We start from the raw sequence: 22,759 nt of genomic DNA on the forward strand, positions 1-22,759 counted from the left end.
TTTTCTTTTTTCCTTTTTTCTATTCTTTTCCTTTTTTTCTTTTTTTCTGTCTTTTTTCTTTTTCCTTTCCCTCTGATTTGAGACTGTATAAAGCTGAGCACCAACAAACTGTACCTTTAATCCTGATGAAGGCCAGACTCTAGGCTGAAACGTCGAAATGAGCCACGTTGTGACCGCTTACGGAGGATCTACTGGACTATATGCAATGCTACGGCCACTGAACCACCATGCCTATATATATATATATATATTGTCATGACCAAGAAAGACGCTGGCGCTTCGGCGTGCGGATAGCTAGAGCAAGGAGGAGGAAGACGAAGCACAGAATAAGAACAGCTGACCCAGGATCGGGTGTTGTCTCTTGTTCTCTGTCTCGCTTATCACAATGGTGCAGCCGACGAAGAAGAAGGCTTACGTCCCGGCTTCGTCATCCAGGACAGCTGCGATAAGCGCCGCTTGAGGATGGCGTCAAGGCCTCCTCGGCGGCTGCAGTACCCGTTACCGGTACCATTTCACAAAGGACGCCGTCCACGCGTCCTTGGCTATGGATTCTGCCGTCAGCACAAGCCGACAAGTGAACCCTCTGCGGGAAGCCACCGGTACGTGTCTTCGTGGTTCGTCGGCAGTGCGGGCTTCTCCATCGAGGAACGCCGTTCACTCTTTCTTGGCAATGGAGTCCCACCCGCCGCTTCAGCTACCCTTCAAACCACCAGTGGACGGCGTCCAGGCCTTCCCTGGGGTTGTAGGACATGACCTTATTGACACCCTGCCACCATTTCGCGGCAGGGATCCGCACTGGCTCGTGTCCTTTGGGACTGCCGCTCACGCTTCCCATGGCCTACATTCCCGTTGCCGCACTCTTTCTACATACGAGCTGCCAGGGAACGCCGTCCAGGCTTCTCTGCTCGTCAACCTCACCGGCGTGAGTGCTGCAACCGCTACTCATTCGAAGACCGCGATCACCAACGCTTCAGACTTCACACACGACAGTGCTGCGAATCTGCGGCGTACCATCGCGCTACTCCGCGTCAAGACTGACAAACTGGCAGCATCAATCTCCGAGCGAGCTCCTACAATGTTGCCAGAATTGCGTGCCACTAACGCCGTGTTGGACGTAGCTGCCTCGCACGACCTTGAGTCAAGCCCATTGGAGCAACGCAGGCAGCTTTGGGGCACCCTCCTGCAGCTCTCAGACCAGCTCGACGGCGTTGCCGCAGTGATATCCGCATTCTCACATGCCGCCCCACCATCGCCGTCCACCTACGAACTGCCGGAATTCGACGGGGTCCGGAATGACGTCGACAGCTGGGTGGCAACCGTCAACGCGCTAGCAGTGCGCGAGGCCTGGACGGAATCTCAGAAATAGACCGTGGCTGTAGACCGTCTTCGGTTCGGGAAGGGGCAGTGGCGTGGCACCGGTATGAAGGCTGGAAGCAGCAGTCATGGGTGGAGTGGAGCTGCAAACTCATAGCTGCTTTCGGTCGTAATCGTTACCACCTCTCCACCACCGCCCCGTCCAACCTGGCCGGTATCGAAAAGCAAGCTCCAGAGGCTTTCCACCTCGGGGCTGCAGCTGTGTGCTGCAGCTTACCACACGAGAAGTTCCCGAAGCAAGTTCACTGCGGCCAGAGGCTGCTACCGAAGTCGGACCTCTCGAAGGGCGTTGCTCCAACGAAACAGCCGCAGAGAATTATCTCGACTGCGCTGCATTGCCCTTTACCGACGCAACCCCATTCGCACACCGAGCTGAAGTGCAGCAACACCTCGAAGGTTCCTCGGAGCCCTCCAGCCGCGCGGCAGAAAGCTTCTCCGCCTGTCCTACGAATGACGTCAGACGCAGGTGCGACACGCCACTGCTGCTCTCAGTACCCGCGCCAGTACACGATGCCATCATGTCAGTGGAAGAGGCTGATACCAGTCCTCATACAGCTCAGTTGGAGAAGCCAGCCCCAATATCACCTTTACTGAGGCAAGTGGAGACACCAGCATCGCCTATGCTGTAACCGCCTACGGTGATGGCGCCGGTAGAGCCCAAGGTAACCACTGCTGGTGTCACTGACCAAGATCATGAGGAGAAAGTTGGCGCTCAAGATGCAGACAGCAACCAGTCTCGACCTCCCGATAGACTTCTGGAAGACTCTGGCACCCAGTTTCACCGTGGCCAAGGCCGACCTCCGAGATGGAGCCACTATATCGACCGCCAGATCTACCTTTGGCAAATACCGGGACCAAATCGCGGCCGAGAGCGTCGCCCGCAACGGGGCAGCCAGTGCCGGCCGCCTCAGTCCACAGCACTTTTTCAAAAGGCATCGTGGTGTGCAAAAGAGCGACCACCAGAAACTTCGCCGCCAGCTCCACGCGCGCGGTCATGGCCGAGTGTCATGACCAAGAAAGACGCTGGCGCTTCGGCGCACGGATAGCTAGAGCAAGGAGGAGGAAGACGAAGCACAGAACAAGAACAGCTGGCCCAGGATCGGGTGTTCTCTCTTGTTCTCTGTCTCGCTCATCACAATATATATATATATATATATATATATATATGTATATATATATATATATATATATATATATATATATATATATATATATATATATATATATATATATATATATATATATATATATATAAATGTATGTATGTATGTATATGTATTGTCGCGGTACAAGGCGAATAAAACACAGATACACCTTGGGACGACGAAAGCAGCGTGTCCTCAACAGCTGAGCCACAAGATCGTCTTCTTCGACCTCGAGAGTAGCTAGAGGCCCACTAAATGCCCCATCATCGTTATCGTCCACATGTAGACGCGCGTCATTTGCCTCTCTCTCAAACAGCATCGCCCTGATGCGCAGTCTGTAATGCAGTTTTTTTTCTAAAGTAAAGTATCAGGCAATCACTCGCTGACGTAAGGTTTCATGCGGACTACGTGAACAAGTTCAGAATGGTGCTAACGACGCCTTGTACTATACGAACAGTCGGGAACAACTTCGTAAGTGACATCGCTCAGTCGTCGCACAACTAGGTACGGTCCAAAGTATCTTCTTAAGAGTTTTTCGGAAAGTTCTCATTTTCGTACGGCCGTCCAAACCCATACTTTGTCACCAGTTCGGTAGACGACTGTTCTGCGGTGTGCATTGTAGTGGCCTGCATCGTAGTCTTGCTGCTGGCTGATCCGTAAATGTGCAAGTTGCCTAGCTTCTTCTGTGCGTTCCGTAAACGTGTCAGCGTCCAGGACGATGTCGTCGCCTTTGTGCGGTGACATTGCATCCAACATGGTTCGTACTTCGCGTCCATGAACGAGGTTGAAAGGTGTCATGCGGGTCGTTTCTTGCTTGGCCGTGTTGTGTGCAAACGTTATGTAAGGCAAGATTCTATCCCAATTTTTGTGTTCGACGTCTACGTACATTGAAAGCATGTCTTCAATGGTTTTGTTTAGACGCTCTGTCAGCCCGTTTGTTTGCGGGTGGTATGCGGTGGTCTTACGATGCGTTGTTCCACTTAGCATCAAAACGTGGTCCAAAAGAGCTGCTGTAAATGCGGTTCCCCTGTTTGTGATTACGACGGTTGGTGCACCATGCCTCAGTACAATATTCTCGATAAAAAATCTTGCCACCTCCGCTGCTGTACCTCTCTGGATAGCCTTTGTCTCGGCATAACGAGTCAAATAATCCGTCGCGACGATAACCCATCGGTTGCCTGCAGTAGAAGTAGGGAGTGGGTCCAAAAATGTCCATGCCGATCTAGTGGAATGGAGTCATTGGGACCTGTACGGGTTGCAGGAGGCCAGCTGGTTTAGTGTGCGGTGACTTGCGTCGCTGGCAGTCGAGACAGGTACGAACGTGGTGCCTCACGGCTGTGGTTAGTCTTGGCCAGTAATATCTTTGCTGTACCCTGGCCAACGTTCTTGTGTAACCCAAATGGCCAGAGGTAACCTCGTTGTGGCATACTTTCAGTACTTCGGTGCGAAGGGCTGCTGGGATGACGAGTAGACAGGCAGATCCCGTCGACAAAAAATTTTTTTTATAGAGTACTCCGTCACGTAAACGAAATGATGACAACGCTCTTGCGAAAACTCTTGGCGCCTTCCGAAATCTGCCATCCAAGTAGGTAATTAAGCCAAGCAACTCAGCGTCGTCTCGTTGTTGCTGTGCAATGGTGGTCATGTCGAGGACACCGAGAAATGATGTTTCATCCTCCTCGGGTAGGGTTGCCGACTCAATGGGTGAACGGGACAAACAGTCGGCGTCCATATGTCGCTTCCCTGACTTATATGTGACTGCCATATCGAATTCCGGCAGCCTGAGATTCCAACGCGCTAATCGGCCGGTAGGGTCTTTAAGATCAGTTTAACAACACAGTGAGTGGTGGTCTCTAATTACTTTGAAGGAGTGGCCATATAAATAGGGTAGGGTCTTTAAGATTAGTTAACCAACACAGTGAGTGGTGGTCGCTAATTACTTTGAAGGGGCGTCCATATAAATACGAGCAAAATTTTGTAACCGTCCATACAACGGCGAGACATTCCTTCTCAGTCGTGGAGTAATTAGCCTCAGCGCCTGTTAACGTTCTGCTTGCGTAAGCGATTACCCTTTCTGTGCCCTCTTGCTGCTGCACAAGCACAGCTCCCAGACCAACATTGCTAGCATCGGTGTGAAGCATCGTAGGGGCTCTCTTGTCGAAGTGGGCAAGGACTGGGGGTGTTTGTAGTCGCTGGCGAAGATCGTTAAAAGCAGCTTCCTCTTCGTTATTCCACTCAAAGGTGACGTCTTCTCTCGTGAGACGAGTTAGCGGTGATGCTATGTGTGCGAAGTCCGCGATGAATCGTCGATAATATGCGCAGAGGCCGAAAAAGCGTCTGACAGCCTTTTTATCGGTCGGCATAGGGAACTGTTCTACGGCTGCGTTTTTTTCAGGATCGGGACGAACACCAGCATGACTGACGACATGGCCAAGAAATCGCAGCTCTTCGTAGCAAAAGTGGCACTTCTCAGGCTTCAACATCAGGCCCGCGGACCTATGGCTCGTAAGACCACCTCAAGTGTTTCAAGGTGCTCGTCAAGCGTCGCGGAAAACACTAAGACGTCGTCCAGATATACTAAGCATGTTTTCCACTTCAACCCATAAAGCACGGTATCCATGAGTCTTTGAAAGATAGTAGGGGCTGAGCACAAACCGAATGGCAAGACCTTAAATTCATACAACCCATCTGGTGTCACAAAAGCGGTCTTCTCACAGTCTCTCGGGTCCACCTCGATTTGCCAATATCCACTCCGCAAGTCCATTGAAGAGAAGTATCGAGCGTGTCGAAGTCTGTTGAGAGAGTCGTCTATACGCGGTAGTGGATATACGTCTTTCTTGGTCACCTGATTTAGCTTCCGGTAATCCACACAGAAGCGCAGGCTGCCGTCCTATTTCTTAACGAGGACTACAGGCGACGCCCAGGGGCTCTGTGAAGGCTGAATGACGTCACCTTCAAGCATTATGTCTACCTGCTGTTGTATCGCTTCACGTTCTTTTGGAGCCACGCGATAAGGGTTCTGGTGAATAGGTCTCCCCGTTTTCTCGGTAATTATTCGATGCCTGGTTAGAGGCGTGCGGCCAACTCTTGATGTTGTCGAAAAGCAGTCTTGAAATTTGGTCAGTAGCTCAAAAAGTCTGCATCGGTCGTCTTTCGGCAAAGTAATGCTAACGTCCAGAACAGGCGCTGAATCAAGATTTAGCGACTCGTCGACAACCGCCAAGCAACCTTCGGCATCTACGACATCGTCGAAGTAAGCGACAGCTGTGCCTTTAGGAAGGTGCCTGCGCTCAGCACTAAAATTGGTCAGCAGCAAGTCTGTGCGTCCAGCAGCAACTCTGACGATACCTCGTGCGACAGAAATACCGTGGGTGAAGAGCAGCGAGCTTATTCGGTCTGCAACTCCTTCGGCGTCAAACTGAGCAGCGGCGGCCACAGAACCAAGCATGCATGACCTCGGAGGGAGAACCACATCGTCATCAGTAAGACGCAGTTGGTTTGTTCGCGCCTCTGGAGAATCGGATAAGTCCGAACTGTTGCAAAACGAAATCAAGCTCTCTGGTATGTTGATGACGGCACCATATTCCCGTAAAAAGTCCATGCCAAGAATTACGTCTCTGCAGCATGCGGCGATAACGATGAACGACGCAGTGAAAGGAGAACCTCCAATGTCAATTCTTGCGGTACATCTTCCCGAGGGCATCAATGACTGGCCTCCTGCTGTTCTTATATGAGGGCCCGTCCACGGCGTCTTCACTTTTCTGAGGCTGTCTGCGAGGTCCTGACTGATAATGGAGAAGTCGGCACCAGTATCGACTAAAACTGTTACTTTCTGGCCGTCAAGAAGAACACTAAGGTCAGCAGTCACAATTTCATCATTTTCACGGCTTATCAGCTGTATGACGTCATGCTGTGGGGGCTTCTTGTCATCTTTATGGCCTGCAACCTTGCCCCCGGAGGTCGCCGCTCTCAGTTTCCCCAGCGCGGGCTAGGTGACCTTCGTGTATTAACGTCCACGTAGGTGCGGTGGTGCGACAAAGGCGAACGCGCGGGGGATGGAGAGCGGGATCGACGTCTCGAACCAGGAGGGTGAGCAGGCATTGCCTTCTCTGCAGTGGTAAAGCCGTCCTCAAAGTAAGAACGGGCTCCATAGAAAGAGGTGTCGTCACGGCGTGTAGTGTATACGTCGTTGGCACGTCGACCGTCAAACCAAGGTCGATGAGGACGGAATGAATCACCTCGATGCCAGCAATGATGGGCAATATGTCCTGCACCTCCGCAGTGAAAGCATAGTGGACGTCTGTCTACTGTGCGCCATGCATCTGTTTTCCGGGTCGGTGGACGCGTCTATGCCCATGGGGTGGCTGTGAACGGCTGGTTGTATGGCTGTTGCGTAGGTGGTTGTTGCAGTGTCTGCTCTTGCGGCAGATACGAAGGGGCCATCAGCACCTGGTGGTACAGCGTCGGCATAGCGGGTAGTGGACGTCGGAGAGCGCCAGCGTAGCTCATAAGACGCTGCTGAGCATCAGGACTAGCCGTAGACAACGCTTGGTGGAGGTCGCGTACAACTTCAGCGATCTACGCGATGGGATTTTCAGCAACCGGATTCCGCAGCTTCTGCAGTTCCTCGCGAACTATCTCCCTAAACAAGTCTCGCAAGCAGCTCTGACTCTCAGACGTCATGGCGATAGCATTGATTGGGACATTGCAGGATATGCGGTCATATTGCCTGCAGCGTTGATGAAGGGCCCGCTCGATAGTCGTAACTTCCTTAATGAAGTCAACCACGGTACTTGGAGGGTTGCGCAGTAGCCCGGCAAAAAGCTGTTCCCTGACACCGCGCATGAGGTAACTCAACTTTTTATCTTCCGTCATGTGCGGGTTAGCTCGTTGAAAGGGACGAGTCATGTCCTCGGCAAACATTGCAACGGTTTCTTTGGGTTTTTGAACCCGTAGCTCCAATAACTGCTGCGCACGGTCTCTTCTATCGATATTAGCGAAGGTATCGACGAACTTCTGTCGAAAGTCGGGCCAAGCTGACAGATTGCCTTCTCTATTCTCATACCAAGTACGAGCACCGTCATCAAGGTAGAAATAGGCGCGTCAAAGCTTTTCCTGTTCCAACCACTGATTTACCTTGGCAACACGCTCGTAGTGGTCAAGCCAGTCGTGAACGTCTTCATGGGCACCGCCACTAAAGCGATCTGGAACGAGGGGTTGAAAGAGGGTCACCTGAGATGGGTGCGTCGGAAAGCTGCCTTGGGGCACCTGTTGCGGGCTTGCGTTGGCCATTGGTTGAGGTGTGCGGTGCCTAGCAGGTTCCGGCGAGTGAGTCAGCTCTGGCGCGAGGCCTCGCAACCATCGACTGGAGCGATGCTCAGGTGTTTCTACAGGTGACAATGCATCTGGACTCGATGAGCGGCTCCCAGCAAGCGTGTGGAGCATCAGACAGGGTGGCGGCCCAGCACCTCCACCAGTGTTGCGGTACAACGTGAATAAAGCGCAGATACACCTTGGGACGACGAAAGCGTGTCCTGAACAGCTGAGCCACAAGATCGTCTTCTTCAGCCTCGAGAGAAGCTAGAGGCCCACTACCTCGTGCCCACTAAATGCCCCATCATCGTTATCGTCCACATGTAGACACGCGTCTATAAATATATGTATATGTATGTATGTATATATATATATAATATTCGAAGGTCGTAGGTTCGATTTCTGCTCACGGCAAGTCATTTTTCACCCACTTTTCCTCCTTCTGATTTACATTACATTGGTTCTAATAACTTCCCCTATACATTCCTTGGCATTATTGTCTGTTATATCTTAATAATATTGTGTCAAAACATGAAAAAATGAGCCCTTAGGTATACATTTCTTTTCCTTTCCCTTAAACACATACACACACGCATGCACACACGCACACCATACATATTCGATGAATGACGGCAAAAAAAATTCAGCCGGGACAGCTGTCCATATAATTGCAATCTCAATAATACATAAAAAAAAAGCTGAACGTCGTCGGAGCTACACCATGCGTGCACAGTGAAACTACCACGCGCACACGAGGTAGCAAACGAAGAGCTAACGACACGAAGACGCAGATATCACAGAAAACTATAAAGCACCCTCCATAGGCAACGTGGCTCCACTTATGTGACGCTAACTAAAAGCGTGGCGCTGTAAACGCGCAGAAGTAGTTTTTTTCTTTTTTTTTTTGGTTTGGAGTTTGGGGGGGAGGAGGGTGCACACCCGCGTATGCTCCCGTGGTGGCGAGAACGGCGGCAACGCCAGCTTGTAGAGTGCAAGACCGCCTGCCCGCCTCGCACAGAGCAGCACGCAATACGAACACTCGCACCCGCCTGGTGCGCCGTGCGCGCCGCCGCTGCTTTACAAGTCATCGTCGGGGAAGCCGCGGAAGATGCATGCTCGTACCAAAATGCCAAAATGCAGAGTGAAATTCCTATATTGTCTGTAGGGAAAATTCGTTATATAAAAGTTGTCTCCCGCTATTACTTTGTTACATAGAAGTCGCAAATACATGTGCTTCTATGGAGCAATGGCGGGTGATTGAAAAACTTCATGATATTGAGGAATTCTTTATATGGAGGTTCGTTATAAGCAGGTTTAACTGTAGTAGGATGCGCGTGGCCATGTGAAGATGATTTTGATTTTGCTCAGCACTGTGGACCAGGGTAGTTCTGCTGATACATGCTGAATGTATTCAACAGCATGGAAGAAGAACGGCTGTTTGAACTAGTTGGTTAAGTTCCATCATAAGAAGGGTTGCAGCACAAGCACGAAAGTACTGGAAGAAAGGCAAACAGAAGGCGTGGAATAGAAGGCAAAAAGGACAATACGAGCACTTTTTTCACACAGCAACCCACGAAACCAAAGTGGCTGTGTCTTGAGCAGAAGGGTCCAAAACCAGCGCTCGTGTTGTCCTTTTTGCCTTCCATTCCTCGCATTCTGTTTGCCTTTCTTCCGGCACTTTCGTGCTTATTTTTGCAGATGGGAAGACATGTCTGCTTAAATTAAGCCACCTATCAGCTTCCTAAAGCTATTGCTCCCGTGCAGCATCAACACCACACCGACGGCCCAAAGTTCATTTCAGAGTACTGACCTCGGCAAGCGCCGAGGCACATTAATAATCTAATTTGACAGTGGAACTCACCTGCCTGGGGCACCAGGACGCTCTACTTTCAGAACTTTGGTTGCAATGCCTAACGACATTACCACAATGAGTAATGAACGTCTAGAACAAAAAACAAACTAAAGCTTCTTATTTCCACCTAGCTTGGATAGAAAATTCTGACGAGAGATTGGTGAGCGCCCTTGAATGACGATGAAATCTCTTTGCGTCGCATTTCAATCAGATGCAACATTTCGTCTATATGCGTGACCAACGTGCTCTCAAACTGGCTTGGCTGAAGGATTGACTTGGCTGAAGGCTTCACTTGGTTGAAAGCTACTAATGTCAGCAGCCGCCATTTAAAATTACCATAGCATACGCACCCAGAGAGCGGCAGATAGTCTGCTGTCAGACTGTGTCGAACTCTGCAAAAATGCCCTTTACAAGCCTAATTTAGAAGAAAATTGCCGCTAATTTCGTGCACTGTAGCTGATAATTCGTCGTATTGTGGTCCATTAAAAGTGAACTTTGCTTTAATAATTTAATACACTGACCAAATTTAGGCTGATGAATAGTCTGTCGTATCGGAAAGTTTGTTGTATACGGGTCCGTTATAATGAGTGTATACTGCATTAGAAAGCTCCCGAAAAAGGAAGAAAGGCACTTGCTTGTCATTTTACGGCATGCATTAACTCTTTCTTTACCGTCTCATAGAGCATCGAATACTATGGATCGATGGTTTTAAAAGGCCTGCCAAAAACAGAAATGCGCACTCACGGACTTTTAGCGCCATCTGGCCGAAAATATAAGAACTACTCTACACTTCTTTTTTGTTTTGCTCTATCGACGGGAGCTCCAGCACAAAAAAAAAAAAGACTACAGAGGAGATAGCGTCGTGTTTCCCAACATGGCTCCGAAAGCGCATCGCCCACCGCCGAAGAAGAAACTTTGGAAACCTGCTACTACTCATGATCTTGATTTGAGCTGTAGTGAGGACTCTGTAGAAGAAGTATGATCAGGAGATTTCGACTCGGACAGCGATGATTCATCTCCACCGCCCTGTGGTAAAGTAAGTGTAGGTTCGGATGTTGATGTTGTTTTTATAAGGTGCGCGTGTTTTGTAAGTGACGACACTTGTTTACGTTTTCATACTAGGGTGTCAACTACCTATGGAGGCGATATTCTGCCGAATGCAGCATGCAGAGTCAAGTTCTTACCTAAACCAACACCTGGCGTACATCTGGATGTGACGCGCCGGTGCGAGATGCGAAGTTTTATCCGCGCACTGGACATGTTTATGACATTTTTCACTACTGAATTGGTCTCAATTGTCTGTCATTACATCAACAAGTACGTTTGGATGAAAACTTTCGATAAACCCAGCTAGGCAGAAGCAGGTGACTCGTGGCTTGAGGTCACGCCGCTGGAGATGTCGCGGTTCATTGCACTCATCATTTACCGTATTTACTCGATTTTACCACGCCCTCGATTGTAACGCGCACCCAATTTTCACGACAAAAAAAAAGGTAAGACATCAATTGCAACGCGCACCCATTTTTTTCGCTGGCCCGCATGATCACACCACTCGAAAAAACAACTCCTTTCGGGAGCGTCTTCCATTTAAGTATGAGGTACGGGGGAAGCTTGTGCTCATCTGATGTGTAACAGAGCATTGCCATCACTGTAGTTTTACCGTGGACCGATGTCAGCACTCGAACTTCCTTCGCCCCCTTTTTCTCGACGGTTGTGGTGCCAGGCATGTCGAAGTAAAGAGGCGTCTGATCGGCATTCTTGATTTGCCCAAGCAGGTAGCCGTTGTTGTGCCGCAAGTTTCGGACGAACCTCTGAAAACTGTGAAGCTTTTCATAAAACTTCACCACAAAACTTTTCGCATATGCCCGTTCACCTTCAAAAGGAAAAGCTTTTCCTCTTCATAAAGTTAGTTACCCAGCACCTGCTCGCTTTAAACTGTGATTTATTTAAACTGTGATGTGATTTATAAACTCGCTTAACCGGAAAAAAGATGCACGTTAGATTCGAGTAATTACGGTACATGATTATCGTGCAAGTGCCACGCTTTCATATGTACTGGAACACTGGGTTAATATACGGCGGTCTCCTTCCAGCGCAAATCATGAGTAGGAAGCGTTTCTTTTCTCTCCTCACTTTCTTGCACATTTCCGATCCTGAGGATCAGAGTACTGCATCAGCCAGAAAACTGCGGAAGGTGTGGCCACTGCTTCAAATATCAATGAGGTGTCAGCACGATTTTTCCAGCCACGGGAAGCCATTGCAGTAGATAAAAGGATGGTGAAATCGAAATCAAGATCGGGAATTAGGCAATATATTCGTAATAAGGTGACGAAGTGGGGTTACAAATTGTGGGTATTAGCCCCGCCACGGTGGTCTAGTGGCTAAGGTACTCGGCTGCTGACCCGCAGGTCGCGGGATCAAATCCCGGCTGTGGCGGCTGTATTTCCGATGTAGGCGGAAATGTTGTAGACCCGTGTACTCAGATTTGGGTGCACGTTAAAGAACCCCAGGTGGTCAAAATTTCCGGAGCCCTCCACTACGGCGTCTCTCATAATCATATGCTGGTTTTGGGATGTTAAACCCCACAAATCAATCAAATTGTGGGTATTAGCTGAATCTGAAACAAGGTACACTTTACAATTATTTGTCTTCACAGGTAAGAGGGAGACACCAGAACCACATGGGTTGACTTTTGATGTTGTCAGTAAACTTTGTGAAAAATACTTGGAACAAGGGTACAAAATTTACATGGACAATTTTTATACCTCAAAGCACCTATTCGAGCATCTCCTGCAATGCAAAACGCTGGCATGTGGAACGACAAGAAAAGATCGCTGAGGCTTCCCTGGCGATCTGAAAGATACAAAATGGGAAAGGAAGACTGAGCGGGGGGACATTCGGTGGGTCAGGGATGGAAGCATCTTGTTTCTTCATTGGAAAGACTGTAAGGCAGTAAATCAAATGAGTATAATTCACACAGCGAATGAACACATTTCGGCAAAAAAGACTTCAAAAAGTGGGGAACCGATGGAGTGAGAGAACAATAAGGAAGCCCTTGTTAGTGCATGACTACAATTCAGGCATGTTTGGGTAGACAAATTTGACCAGACAATTGGCACATACAATGTCCTTCGGAAATGCATACTTTGGTGGAAAACACTGTTCTTTCATTGTATCAACATAGCCTGCGTAAATACCTTTATTCTTATTCAAGAGCATCGCAAACAGCATCCCGACATTCCTGGGCTAAATATGAGTTCCCGATTTGATCAGCTTTTTTTCCCGAGAGATGCTCATCCAGGAAATTTTGAACCTATATGATCAACCTGTCAGAGTTTCTTATCTGCCAACCGACTGGATTGGGCACAAGCTGGAAAAGGTTGACAGCCGAAGAAACTGCAATTTGTGCAACGAGAACACTAAGAAGAAAGAAGTGAAAACAAATGTTCTTTGCAACACCTGTGAAGCACATCTCTGCTTTAACACCACGCGCAACTGCTTCTCCAAGTGGCACATGCATCATGGGCACTAAAATGAGAGCCCGCTAAAAATATACTTTTTATCCGAGAATGTTCAAATTTGGAAATATTACTCCTAATATTATAAGCTACGATTTGTATATTTCAGTTTTCTTTTAATCGAAATGCTGTAATGTATAACAGCAATTTTATATCTTGTCTTGTACACTTTCTTCAGTTTTCCTTGAATTTCAGAAATAAATTATGAAACAATATGAGGTTGTTTACTTTGAATTTTATTGCATTAGAAAAACACGTGAATGGGCTGCATTTTCATATAAAATAACCCATTGTCACACAACAGTTTCTGATAAAAAAATATCATGTAGTCACACATTGAAAAGGCCAGTTTTCTATGGTAAGGAAAGAGTTAATGTTGAAGCATTGCTATGTTTTAAAATAGTTCAATATAAGGTATAATTCGATCTACCTGGATTCACTGGAGTCTGGTTTGACTGCTTCGAGATTTCAATCGCCGAGTTGTTCTTTTGTAACCTTCATTCGTTTCAAGTGTGTGAGCTGTGTTGTTGCCTGTGCAGCCAGACCTGGCAACTTGTGAGCTGTCCCTGCGCCAGAAGATGTGCCTGCTGTGCCTGATGGAGATGGCCTTTCAGCGACCGGGCAGCCGCCTCTCCTTCCAGGAGATAGCCACCCAGACTTGCCTGCCGCTTGACGAGGCACGTTTCTCTGCTGCCTCTCCGGTCTCTTCCTACTCGTCTATACTCTGCAACAACTTATCTTAACAGCAAAGCAAAGGCTTTCCCACATTTGTGCAAGTAGTATGGAAGTTGATTTTGGGTTTGCTTGCTCGCAACTTCAATGCAGTTAAAAAACTCTCTACACAAAAGTGGGAGAAGTATTTTGATGATTCAGTGCTATATTGCATGACGTTTGCGGCCACAGACCGACCCACTGTGTATTGGCATCATCGGCTAGTGGCACTAGTGGGGTTTGATGTGCACACGTGCAATGCCATACGGTCGGCTGGGCCGGCCACGACACGAGTGCACGTCACCGCGGCACCGCAGAGTTCGACAGTTGAGAGTGGTGAAATCCCATCAGCCCATGTGCGCTGGCAGACCACACGATGACGTTCCATCATTTCAGGTGCAATCCACAGCTGGCGCTGCCGCAGAACACAGCCGGACAGGACGGAAAACATACGTGAGCTTACAATGTTCGACTGTACTCGCACACTTTGCGGCCTGTGCATGCTCTCAAACAAAATCTGCGTTCTTCGTATGTGGCTGTAATCTGCCTGATGCACCAGCGCACTCCGTGTTTGGACCTTCCCAAGACTGTTCAATTACAGCTGTCACGAATTGGGATATCTGTGATTCTTAGCTCATCTGTCGCAAGGCGGCTCACTCGACGTGGAATGGGTCACCTGGCAGCGTCCGAGTGCCTCATCACGTCCGGCATCGGCCACAAGAGGGAGCACCAGCTTCCAACGTCTGTCCAGCTACAAAAAGGACCTGTTGATTGCACACAACGAGATTTTGCGGCCTGTGCATGCTCTGAAACAAAACCAGCATTCTTCGTAGGTGGCTGTGATCTGCCTGACGCACCGGCGCACTCCGTGTTTCGGCCTTCACAAGACAGTTTGTTCACAGCCGTTGTGGATTGCGATATCTGTGATTCTTCGTTGATCTGTCGCAAGGCAGTTCACTCAACGTAGATGGCATGACCTGGCAGCGTCAGTGTGCCTCATCACGTCCGGCATTGGCCCCAAGAGGGAGTACCAGCCTCTAACGTCACTACAGCTACAAAATGGACCTGCTGATTGCACAAGACGGGATTTTGTGGCCTGTGCATGCTATCAAACAAAATCTGCGTTCTTCGTAGATGAGTGGAAAGGCAGTAGCTCTTCACATTTTAGCATTGGATGGTATTTCTTGCCGCATTTTAGCATTGGATGGTATTTCTTGCCGCAAATCTCATTGATCTGCTGCCTTGCTCTTGAAGTGCTGCCCTCACGGGCGAATTATTGTTGCACTGTTTTGTCTTGCTCAGCTTCTTGTATGTGCTGGTGACATTGAAACGATTCTGGGCCTGATGAGATGGACCAGATTCTCGATGCTGTAAAGGAGGCTAACTTAGCACGGGAAAAGTTTTAGAAGGAAATTTTGGGAGGGTTAAAGACATTCATGCGGGTATCATTGACGTCAAGAAAAGGCTTACGAAAATGGAAACTGTGCTTGGTGAGTTGAATAGCAACACGACCTCCATACTTGATGTCACAGAATCCATCGTTTCTGTAAAGAACGACCTTTTGACTTTTTCAAATAACAGTGGTACTCAAGCAAATTCGGTTCGGCTTGTCGACGACATGAATAATAGGATGTGCCGCAAGAACTTGATATTGTTACGAGGCAGTGGGCATGGCTCCGCCGTCGTAGACGCATCGATGAAGAAGAAGCGGATTCGGCGCGCGAGATCCTAGCAGCCCTGGGTTGTTACACCTACCTGTCAATATTGCAAATACACTCGTTTCTATCTTCCGTGTATTTGTAATCCCCGTAACAAATTGGTGGACGTGCTGGGTAACGAAGCGCCATACAATGAAGCTCTGCACTGGTCATCAAATCGAAGTTTCCGTGATGGAACACGGGACTGATCCCATGGCCACCTCTCTATCTGCCTCGGCGACGCCTGCACCATTTAGGACATCGCCTCCACCGGCCCTACCCCCACCCACGTACGTGCTGACGCATTCGAAACATCCAGGAATGTTCTACGGTATGGACGAAGTTGATGTTGATCACTGGATAGCTGACTACGAACATACCAGTGCGCTCAACCGGTATGACCCGACTGTCATGCTGGCCAACAAGCTGTTTTACCTGAAAGGCAAGGCCAAAGTCTGGTACAAGAACCATGACGAGGAGATCGGTAGTTGGGACACGTTCGAGGCGAAGCTTCGCGACTTATTTGGGAAGCCCATCGGTCGAAAGGCGGCTGCAAAGAAGGAGTTGTCTATACGTGCTCAGACGTCAACAGAGCCGTATATTTTGTATATACAGGACGTGCTGGCTCTAATGCGTAAAGTTGACAACGACATGTCGGAGTCTGGTAAGGTTGGCCATGTCCTCAAGGGGATAGCGGATGATCCGTTCAACCTGCTAATGTGCCGGAACTGCACGACCGTCGCGGCAATAATTCAGGAATGCCGGCGTTTTGAACAGACCAAAAGCAGGCGTATTTCAAGATCATTCACTTGACTGCCGAACACCGCTGCAACGTTCTTCTGCGAAGATGGACTGACGTCTCATCCGCAGTCTTCACCGGCGTCTGAAATTACGAGAATCGTCCTGCGGGAAATCGAAGCAATTACACCTGCTCTTTCCACCAATGGCCACGTCGATTGTGCGGGAAGAACTCAGCAATTTGGGCTTCGATGTCTGCGCCGTTGCTCAGTCTCGACCAATTGAGTTCTGTTCAAGGTCACCGCCTCGCCCCACGTCACCGCCCCAGGAACAGTCTTTTCCACGCTCTCGCAATCCGGCTGAATGGCGGATGATCGGCCGATCTGCTTTAACTGCCACCGCATAGGGAACGTCGCACGGTATTGCTGCAACTATTGGGCTTCATCCCGAACACAGTATAACAGTGCTCACTGCGCCGGCAGCTACCGCCTTTTCCAGCCTCCTGCACCGATCCTTGACAGCTACTGCCGCCTTCCACCCTTGGATACCCCTGGTACGCAGCACAGCCGCTCACCGTCGTCTCGACGTCATCAGTCTCGTTCGCCGCCTGGACGTCACCCGTCGTCCTCTTCTCCTCTAGGACAATGCCCGACCTCTCTGCTCAATTTTCATCGGGGAAACTAAGCAGTGCAGCTCTTAAAGGTGAAGCTGCATCCTCGATACCGACCTCAAATCCTCTCCTTGTACTGCCGACACGACGAAATTTGATCGACGTAGGCGTTGACGGCCTGACTGTTTCTGCACTTATTGACACCGGGGTCGCATATTTCTGTGATGAGTGCCCGACTTCGTCGCCGCTTGAAAAAAGTTCTCACACCGGCTGCTTCTGGCATTATTTGTGTCGCCGACGGAAGAAGTCTTGCCATCACGGGAATGTGCACAGCGCGCATCACAATCGCCGATCACCCCACATCTGTTCTTTTTGCAGTTATTGAGCAGTGCCCCAATGACCTGATTCTTGGATTGGATTTCTTGTCCACTCATGCCACTCTCATCAACTGTGTAACCGTCGTTCTCAAACTTGAACTGCCTCGACTAGGAGCTGTGCTGTTCTCACCGACACACCGCTTGTGCGCTGTTGATTATATTCGGCTGTCACCGCAAGCCACCACGTTTGTGGCCTTAACGATATTACCAGCTCTTTCTGGCGGTGACTACATAGTGCCTCCATTAGTGGATGTGCTCATGGATCGAAGTGTTGCTGTGCCGCATACCATCGTGACTATCGTGGACAACTACGTTCAGCTTCTGCTTCTCAACTTTAGTAGTTCGACCCAAACCCGCATGGCATTTCGTTAGGTCATGTTTCCCCACTTGATGCATGTAACATCGTGGCATTAGACTCTGAAGACTGCTCGTCTCCTATTGCAGCCAGCCGAGCAAATGCGCCTACCGATGAAATCACAATGATGATTGCCCCCTGAACTTCTGCCCTGTCAGGCTGCGCAACTCCACCACGTTCTGACCACCTACCGAGATATTTTCGACATCGATGACCGCCCTTTAGATCAAACGTCTGTTGTGCATCATCAAATACATACCAGCGATGCTAGTCCTGTTGGACAGCGACCATATCGTGTTTCCCAGTCTGAACGCCAGGTCATACAATGAGAAGCCGAGAAGATGCTCTCCAAAATAGTCATATAGGCCTCTTCAAGTTCATGGGCGTCACCTGTTGTTTTAGTCAAAAAGAAGGATGGCAGTTAGAGATTTGGGGTTGACTACCGTGCCTCGAACAAGATAGCCCGCAAAGACATATATCCGCTGCCACGAATTTACGACGCCCTTGACTGCCTTCATGGCGCGCGATACTTCTCATCTATAGATCTGCGTTCGGGCTATTGGCAAATTTCTTTTAACGACTTAAACCGCGAAAAAACTGCCTTTATCACACCAGATGGCCTTTATAAGTTCAAGGTTATGCCTTTTGGTTTGTGCAACGCCCTTGCAACGTTCGAACGCATGATGGACTCTCTCCTCCATGGTTATAAATGGTCTATCTGCCTTTGCTACCTCGATGATGTGATTCTCGCTCAACACCAGGGGGGCCAAACGCGTGTTATTGCGTGTGCCAGCCGCCTTCTCTCCACATCTGAGCGAAACTATTCGATAACAAAGCGCAAGTGGCTTGCATTGGTCTGGGCTGTAGGGAAATTTCGCCCCTACTTGTTTGGCCGGGAGTTTTCAGTTATTACGGACCACCACACTCTGTGTTGGTTGTCGTCGCTCAAGGACCCAACTTGTCGCTTAGGTCGCTGGGCTCTATGTCTCCAGGAGTATAACTTGGACTAAATTTATAAGTCTGGCAGGTTACACCAAGATGCCGATTGTCTCTCGCGTTATGCAGTGGACCCTGCTAGCCTCGTTGTCCATGAGAGTGATTCTTGTGTGCTCGCCATATCCGATTTGCACAACATCGGCACAGAGCAGCGCCGGGACGCAACCCTCAAGACGGTCATCTTCAGGACATTCCGACCCTTGGCTTCGTCAATATGTCCTCCGAACAAAATTTTGTAGCACCGCAACATGATGCCTGATGGCCCGGAATTTTTGTTAGTTACTTCCCGACACCTGCGTGCCACCATTCTTCAACATCTGCATGACGCTCTGACGGCAGGACACCTGAGTTTTTCACGCACCTACCACCGCATGCGGCAACGGTTCTTTTGGCCTGACCTGTATAAATTTGTGCGCCGCTATGTCGCTGCTTGCGAGTGCTGCCAGCGTCGCAAATGTCCTGCTCTCCATACGGCTGGCCTGCTCCGACTTATCGACATTCCCCCGGAACCATTCTTCCGCGTTGGCCTCGACTTGCTCGGACCTTTTCCAACGTCCGTGTCAGGCAACAAATGGATCGCTGTCGCAACTGACTATGCGACCAGATATGCTATAACTCGTGCCTTGCCAAGTAGCTGCGCTACAGATGTTGCAGACTTTCTACTGAATGACGTCATTCTGCAGCATGGGGCTCCGCGCCAGCTTCTGACGGATCGTGGCCGCTGTTTGCTCACTAAAGTTATCGACGAAATCCTCCGTAGCTGCCCTACCGAACATCACCTTCCTACTGCCTACCATCCCGAGACCAACGGTCTCACAGAGCGCCTCAACCGAACTCGTACAGAGATGTCCATGTACGTCTCTGCTGATCACCGTGACTGGGACCCAATGCTCCCCTACGTTACGTTTGTGTACAATTCATCAAGGCATGACACCGCCAGCTATTCTCCATTCTTTCTTCTGTACGGCCACAATCCCGCATTGCCATTCAACACACTCCTTCCTTCTGATACTACCAAACCAACGGTGTAAGCTCAGGACGTTGCTTTTCGAGCCCGCGTCACTCGCCAAATTGCGCACACTAGGCTCACTGCTTCTCAGGCTTCACAAAAAATGGCAGCATATCCCCGGAGTGAATGATGGAGAGTGGGGCGAAGCATTCGTCCGTCCATGCATGCGTCTGTGTGGCCGCCCATGCGTACATCCGCCCGTCCTTGCGTGCCTCTGTTCGTGCGTCCACACGTCCATCTGTGCGTCCGTACCTGCGTTCGTCCATGCATCCGCCCCTGCGTTCATTCATGCGACCATCCGTCCCTACAGCCACACATGCGTCCGTTCATGCATCTGTCTCTGTGTCCGTTCGTCCACCTATTCAACGCTCCAAGTACCACCATCTCACATCTTTTCATCATATATTCCTCATATAGGAGCACCGCCATCCAGCGGACATTCCAAGGACTGAACGAGAGGAGGCACACGCACACTTTCTTACGGCTTACGCTTCGTGTCTACTTCCCACCCTTAAGCACCTAGAGTTCATGTTATATACTAGTTCACAGTATTTATGGCACTGAGACCCAACACTCACTAAACCTTTCTAAAACCAAGGAGGTTACGCCCAGCGAGTATAACGCAGCAACCCTTTCTTGTCAGATAGTGCTCAATGTACATGCCAATGGCTGCTAAGGGGGAATGAGAGACAGGAGAATTCGGCTTTTAGTTAACGCGCATGCTGCGAGTTTTTCATTGTTCAACAACGCACAGAAGAAATCTCCCACCGGCACCACACTGGAGGTCAAAATGTAGGACAGGTTACACACTTGTACTACGACTACGAGGGACGAACGGGTGCCGCTATAAGGAGCTTCGCCCCTAAAAGTCCGCTCTGATGACTGGCACCGCGACGTTGACTACCCTGCTGACTCTCTCGTCCTACTTTGGACGCCACATCGGCGTGAAGGTTTGTGCGAGAAGCTCCTTCCACGATACACCGGGCCCTACAAAGTTCTCCGCAAGGTCACCGACGTCGACTGCCTCATCACTCCTGTTGAACCACACTCATCTTTTGCCACACCACCTACTGATATTGTTCATGTGTCGCGACTAAAACGCTACTACACTGCCAGTCCTGATTGACTTAGCGGCACCGTGACGGCGCTTCGTCCGCCGGGGGTAATGTTACGAGGCAGTGGGCATGGCTTCGCCATCGTAGATGCATCAATGAAGAAGAAGTGGATTCGGCGCGCGAGATCCTAGCAGCCCTGGGGTGTCACACCAACCTGTAAATAATGCAAATACACTCGTTTCTATCTTCCGTGTATTTGTAATCCCCGTAACAATATTCAAAGGGATACCGGAGAAGTAAAAATAAACGTAAAAAGTATCAGAATCGCTTATTGTTGATTTTTGCAAGGACCATTTGGGCCTTCAAATCGGTGACATTGAGTGAGTCCATCGTATTGGCCCCTGTCAAGAAGGACATAACTGTTCCCTCATTGTTAAATTATTTAGTTACAAAACAAAAAGCCAAGTCCTTGGCAATGCCTTCAGACTACAAAACTTAAGATCTAGATTAGTCTGGATATAAGAAGCTTTTCCACCGCGCATTCAGTTAGCCTGGGAGAAGCTTTGTGATTGCGCGCGTGCAAAATGCGGCCAAAAAGAGAAAATGAAGCTTAACTTCGATACACTTGTTCTAGGAGGCAGACGCTACCGATATGATGATTCTGCTGACAAGGTATGCACGATACCTTCAGGAAAAATATTGGCCCAAATCTGCATGTTACACTGCAAATGTCGTCGAAAGACAATAATCTTGCGTCTGGATGGAGTGAACTAAAGGTTTATTTGATGTTCTGCGCAAGAAAATTGGTGAATGGTATTCTGAAGGCGCTGCGTTAGAGAGCCTCGAGTGTGTAGCGGAGGCGAACGAGCGCATCGAGGCCCGTTAGAAACGAGCGCCATCTGGCAGTTATCTTCAAAACCGAAATGCATGTGCGCACGTGGAAAAAGATGCTCGACAGTCTCGGAGGTGATAAGGTATAGCATGCGAAGTGACGGGCAGGTGCCACCACCGTGTCGTCGTAGCAAAGCATTGAAAACACTTCCCTTTTTCGGCATCATGTTGCACTGTCAGCTAAGCGTGATAAACGCTACAGTCCTTAGAGTTACTTGTGTGTGCCTCCTCTAGTATAAAGGCAGACATACAAACATCAACGTGTTGTTATGGCACCTCAGATATGTGCAATAATAGCTTTTTAATTGATAGTCACACAACTATAAATGCTAAATCTTGAGCAATATTGGTGGGCGCTGCGGATGTGGTTGGCCGTTCGGTGCCGTTTGAGGTATCGTTAAGGGCGGACAGATAAATGTACAGACAGATGGACAGACCAAATTTTTCTGTCAAAGGTCCCCAAGAAAGACTATCGTCTTTAAAAAAAGCCACCCGTGCTAGGTGCCCAGCTCGTCACGGTGCGCTGACACACGCTTATCTCCCACGGATACTTTGCCCCTCAAATGGGTGGGGGGGCAGATGTGTGCGCGCGGGCGCTGATCCTGCGGTGGGAAAATTAGCGTGCCTTCGACTTTGACCGGAATGATTGCGTTTAGTTGCCGGGTGCACAAAGATCACTTCGCTCGCTGGACAGGCGCCGTTTGCGAAAAGAGTGTGCTTTTTAAACACAGCAAAGTAACAACTGAGGCATTTGTTAGTTAGGCCACACGATAGCCGATAGGTGGCTATCGTATCGCTATCGTATCGCTATCGATATGTGGCTAAGTATCGGCTATCGTGTGGCCGTCGGCCACACGATAGCCGATAGGTGGCCAAGGTGGCAACAGACGGGTTGAATTTTACTTCTTTTTTTTTTCTTTTTTGGAAGCCAGGCTTGGCTGGGAATTCATTTTAAACTCCAGTAAGCAAATTAGGTATTTCAATTCTATTTTAACACAGAGCAGGTGTTCTTAGCACCACAGAAAAAAAAGGTTTAGTTTTTGTCCTCTAAGTATTACGGTTAGGCAGCATTAGCTGCCGCCCAATCGAAAATGTACAGCCATGTCAATATATCCGTC

The 22,759-nt window shown here is 49.2% G+C and overlaps 1 protein-coding gene across 2 annotated transcripts in view; it reads left to right on the plus strand.

Annotated features, from left to right (window-relative positions):
* The window catches only part of Rpn9 (regulatory particle non-ATPase 9), a 224,197-nt gene that overhangs the window by 195,787 nt on the left and 5,651 nt on the right, over positions 1 to 22,759 (plus strand). Inside the window, exon 10 of one of the 2 annotated variants that reach the window (XM_037418096.2) lies at positions 13,742 to 13,879. The exons of the other annotated variant lie outside the window; for it this stretch is intronic. Within the exon in view, the coding sequence (XP_037273993.1) occupies positions 13,742 to 13,879 (138 nt within the window). The remainder of the gene's footprint in view (positions 1 to 13,741; positions 13,880 to 22,759) is intronic. 2 annotated transcript variants of the gene reach the window in all.

This window comes from Rhipicephalus microplus, unplaced genomic scaffold (assembly GCF_043290135.1).
Source record: "Rhipicephalus microplus isolate Deutch F79 unplaced genomic scaffold, USDA_Rmic scaffold_12, whole genome shotgun sequence".
Taxonomy (NCBI): Eukaryota; Metazoa; Arthropoda; class Arachnida; order Ixodida; family Ixodidae; genus Rhipicephalus; species Rhipicephalus microplus.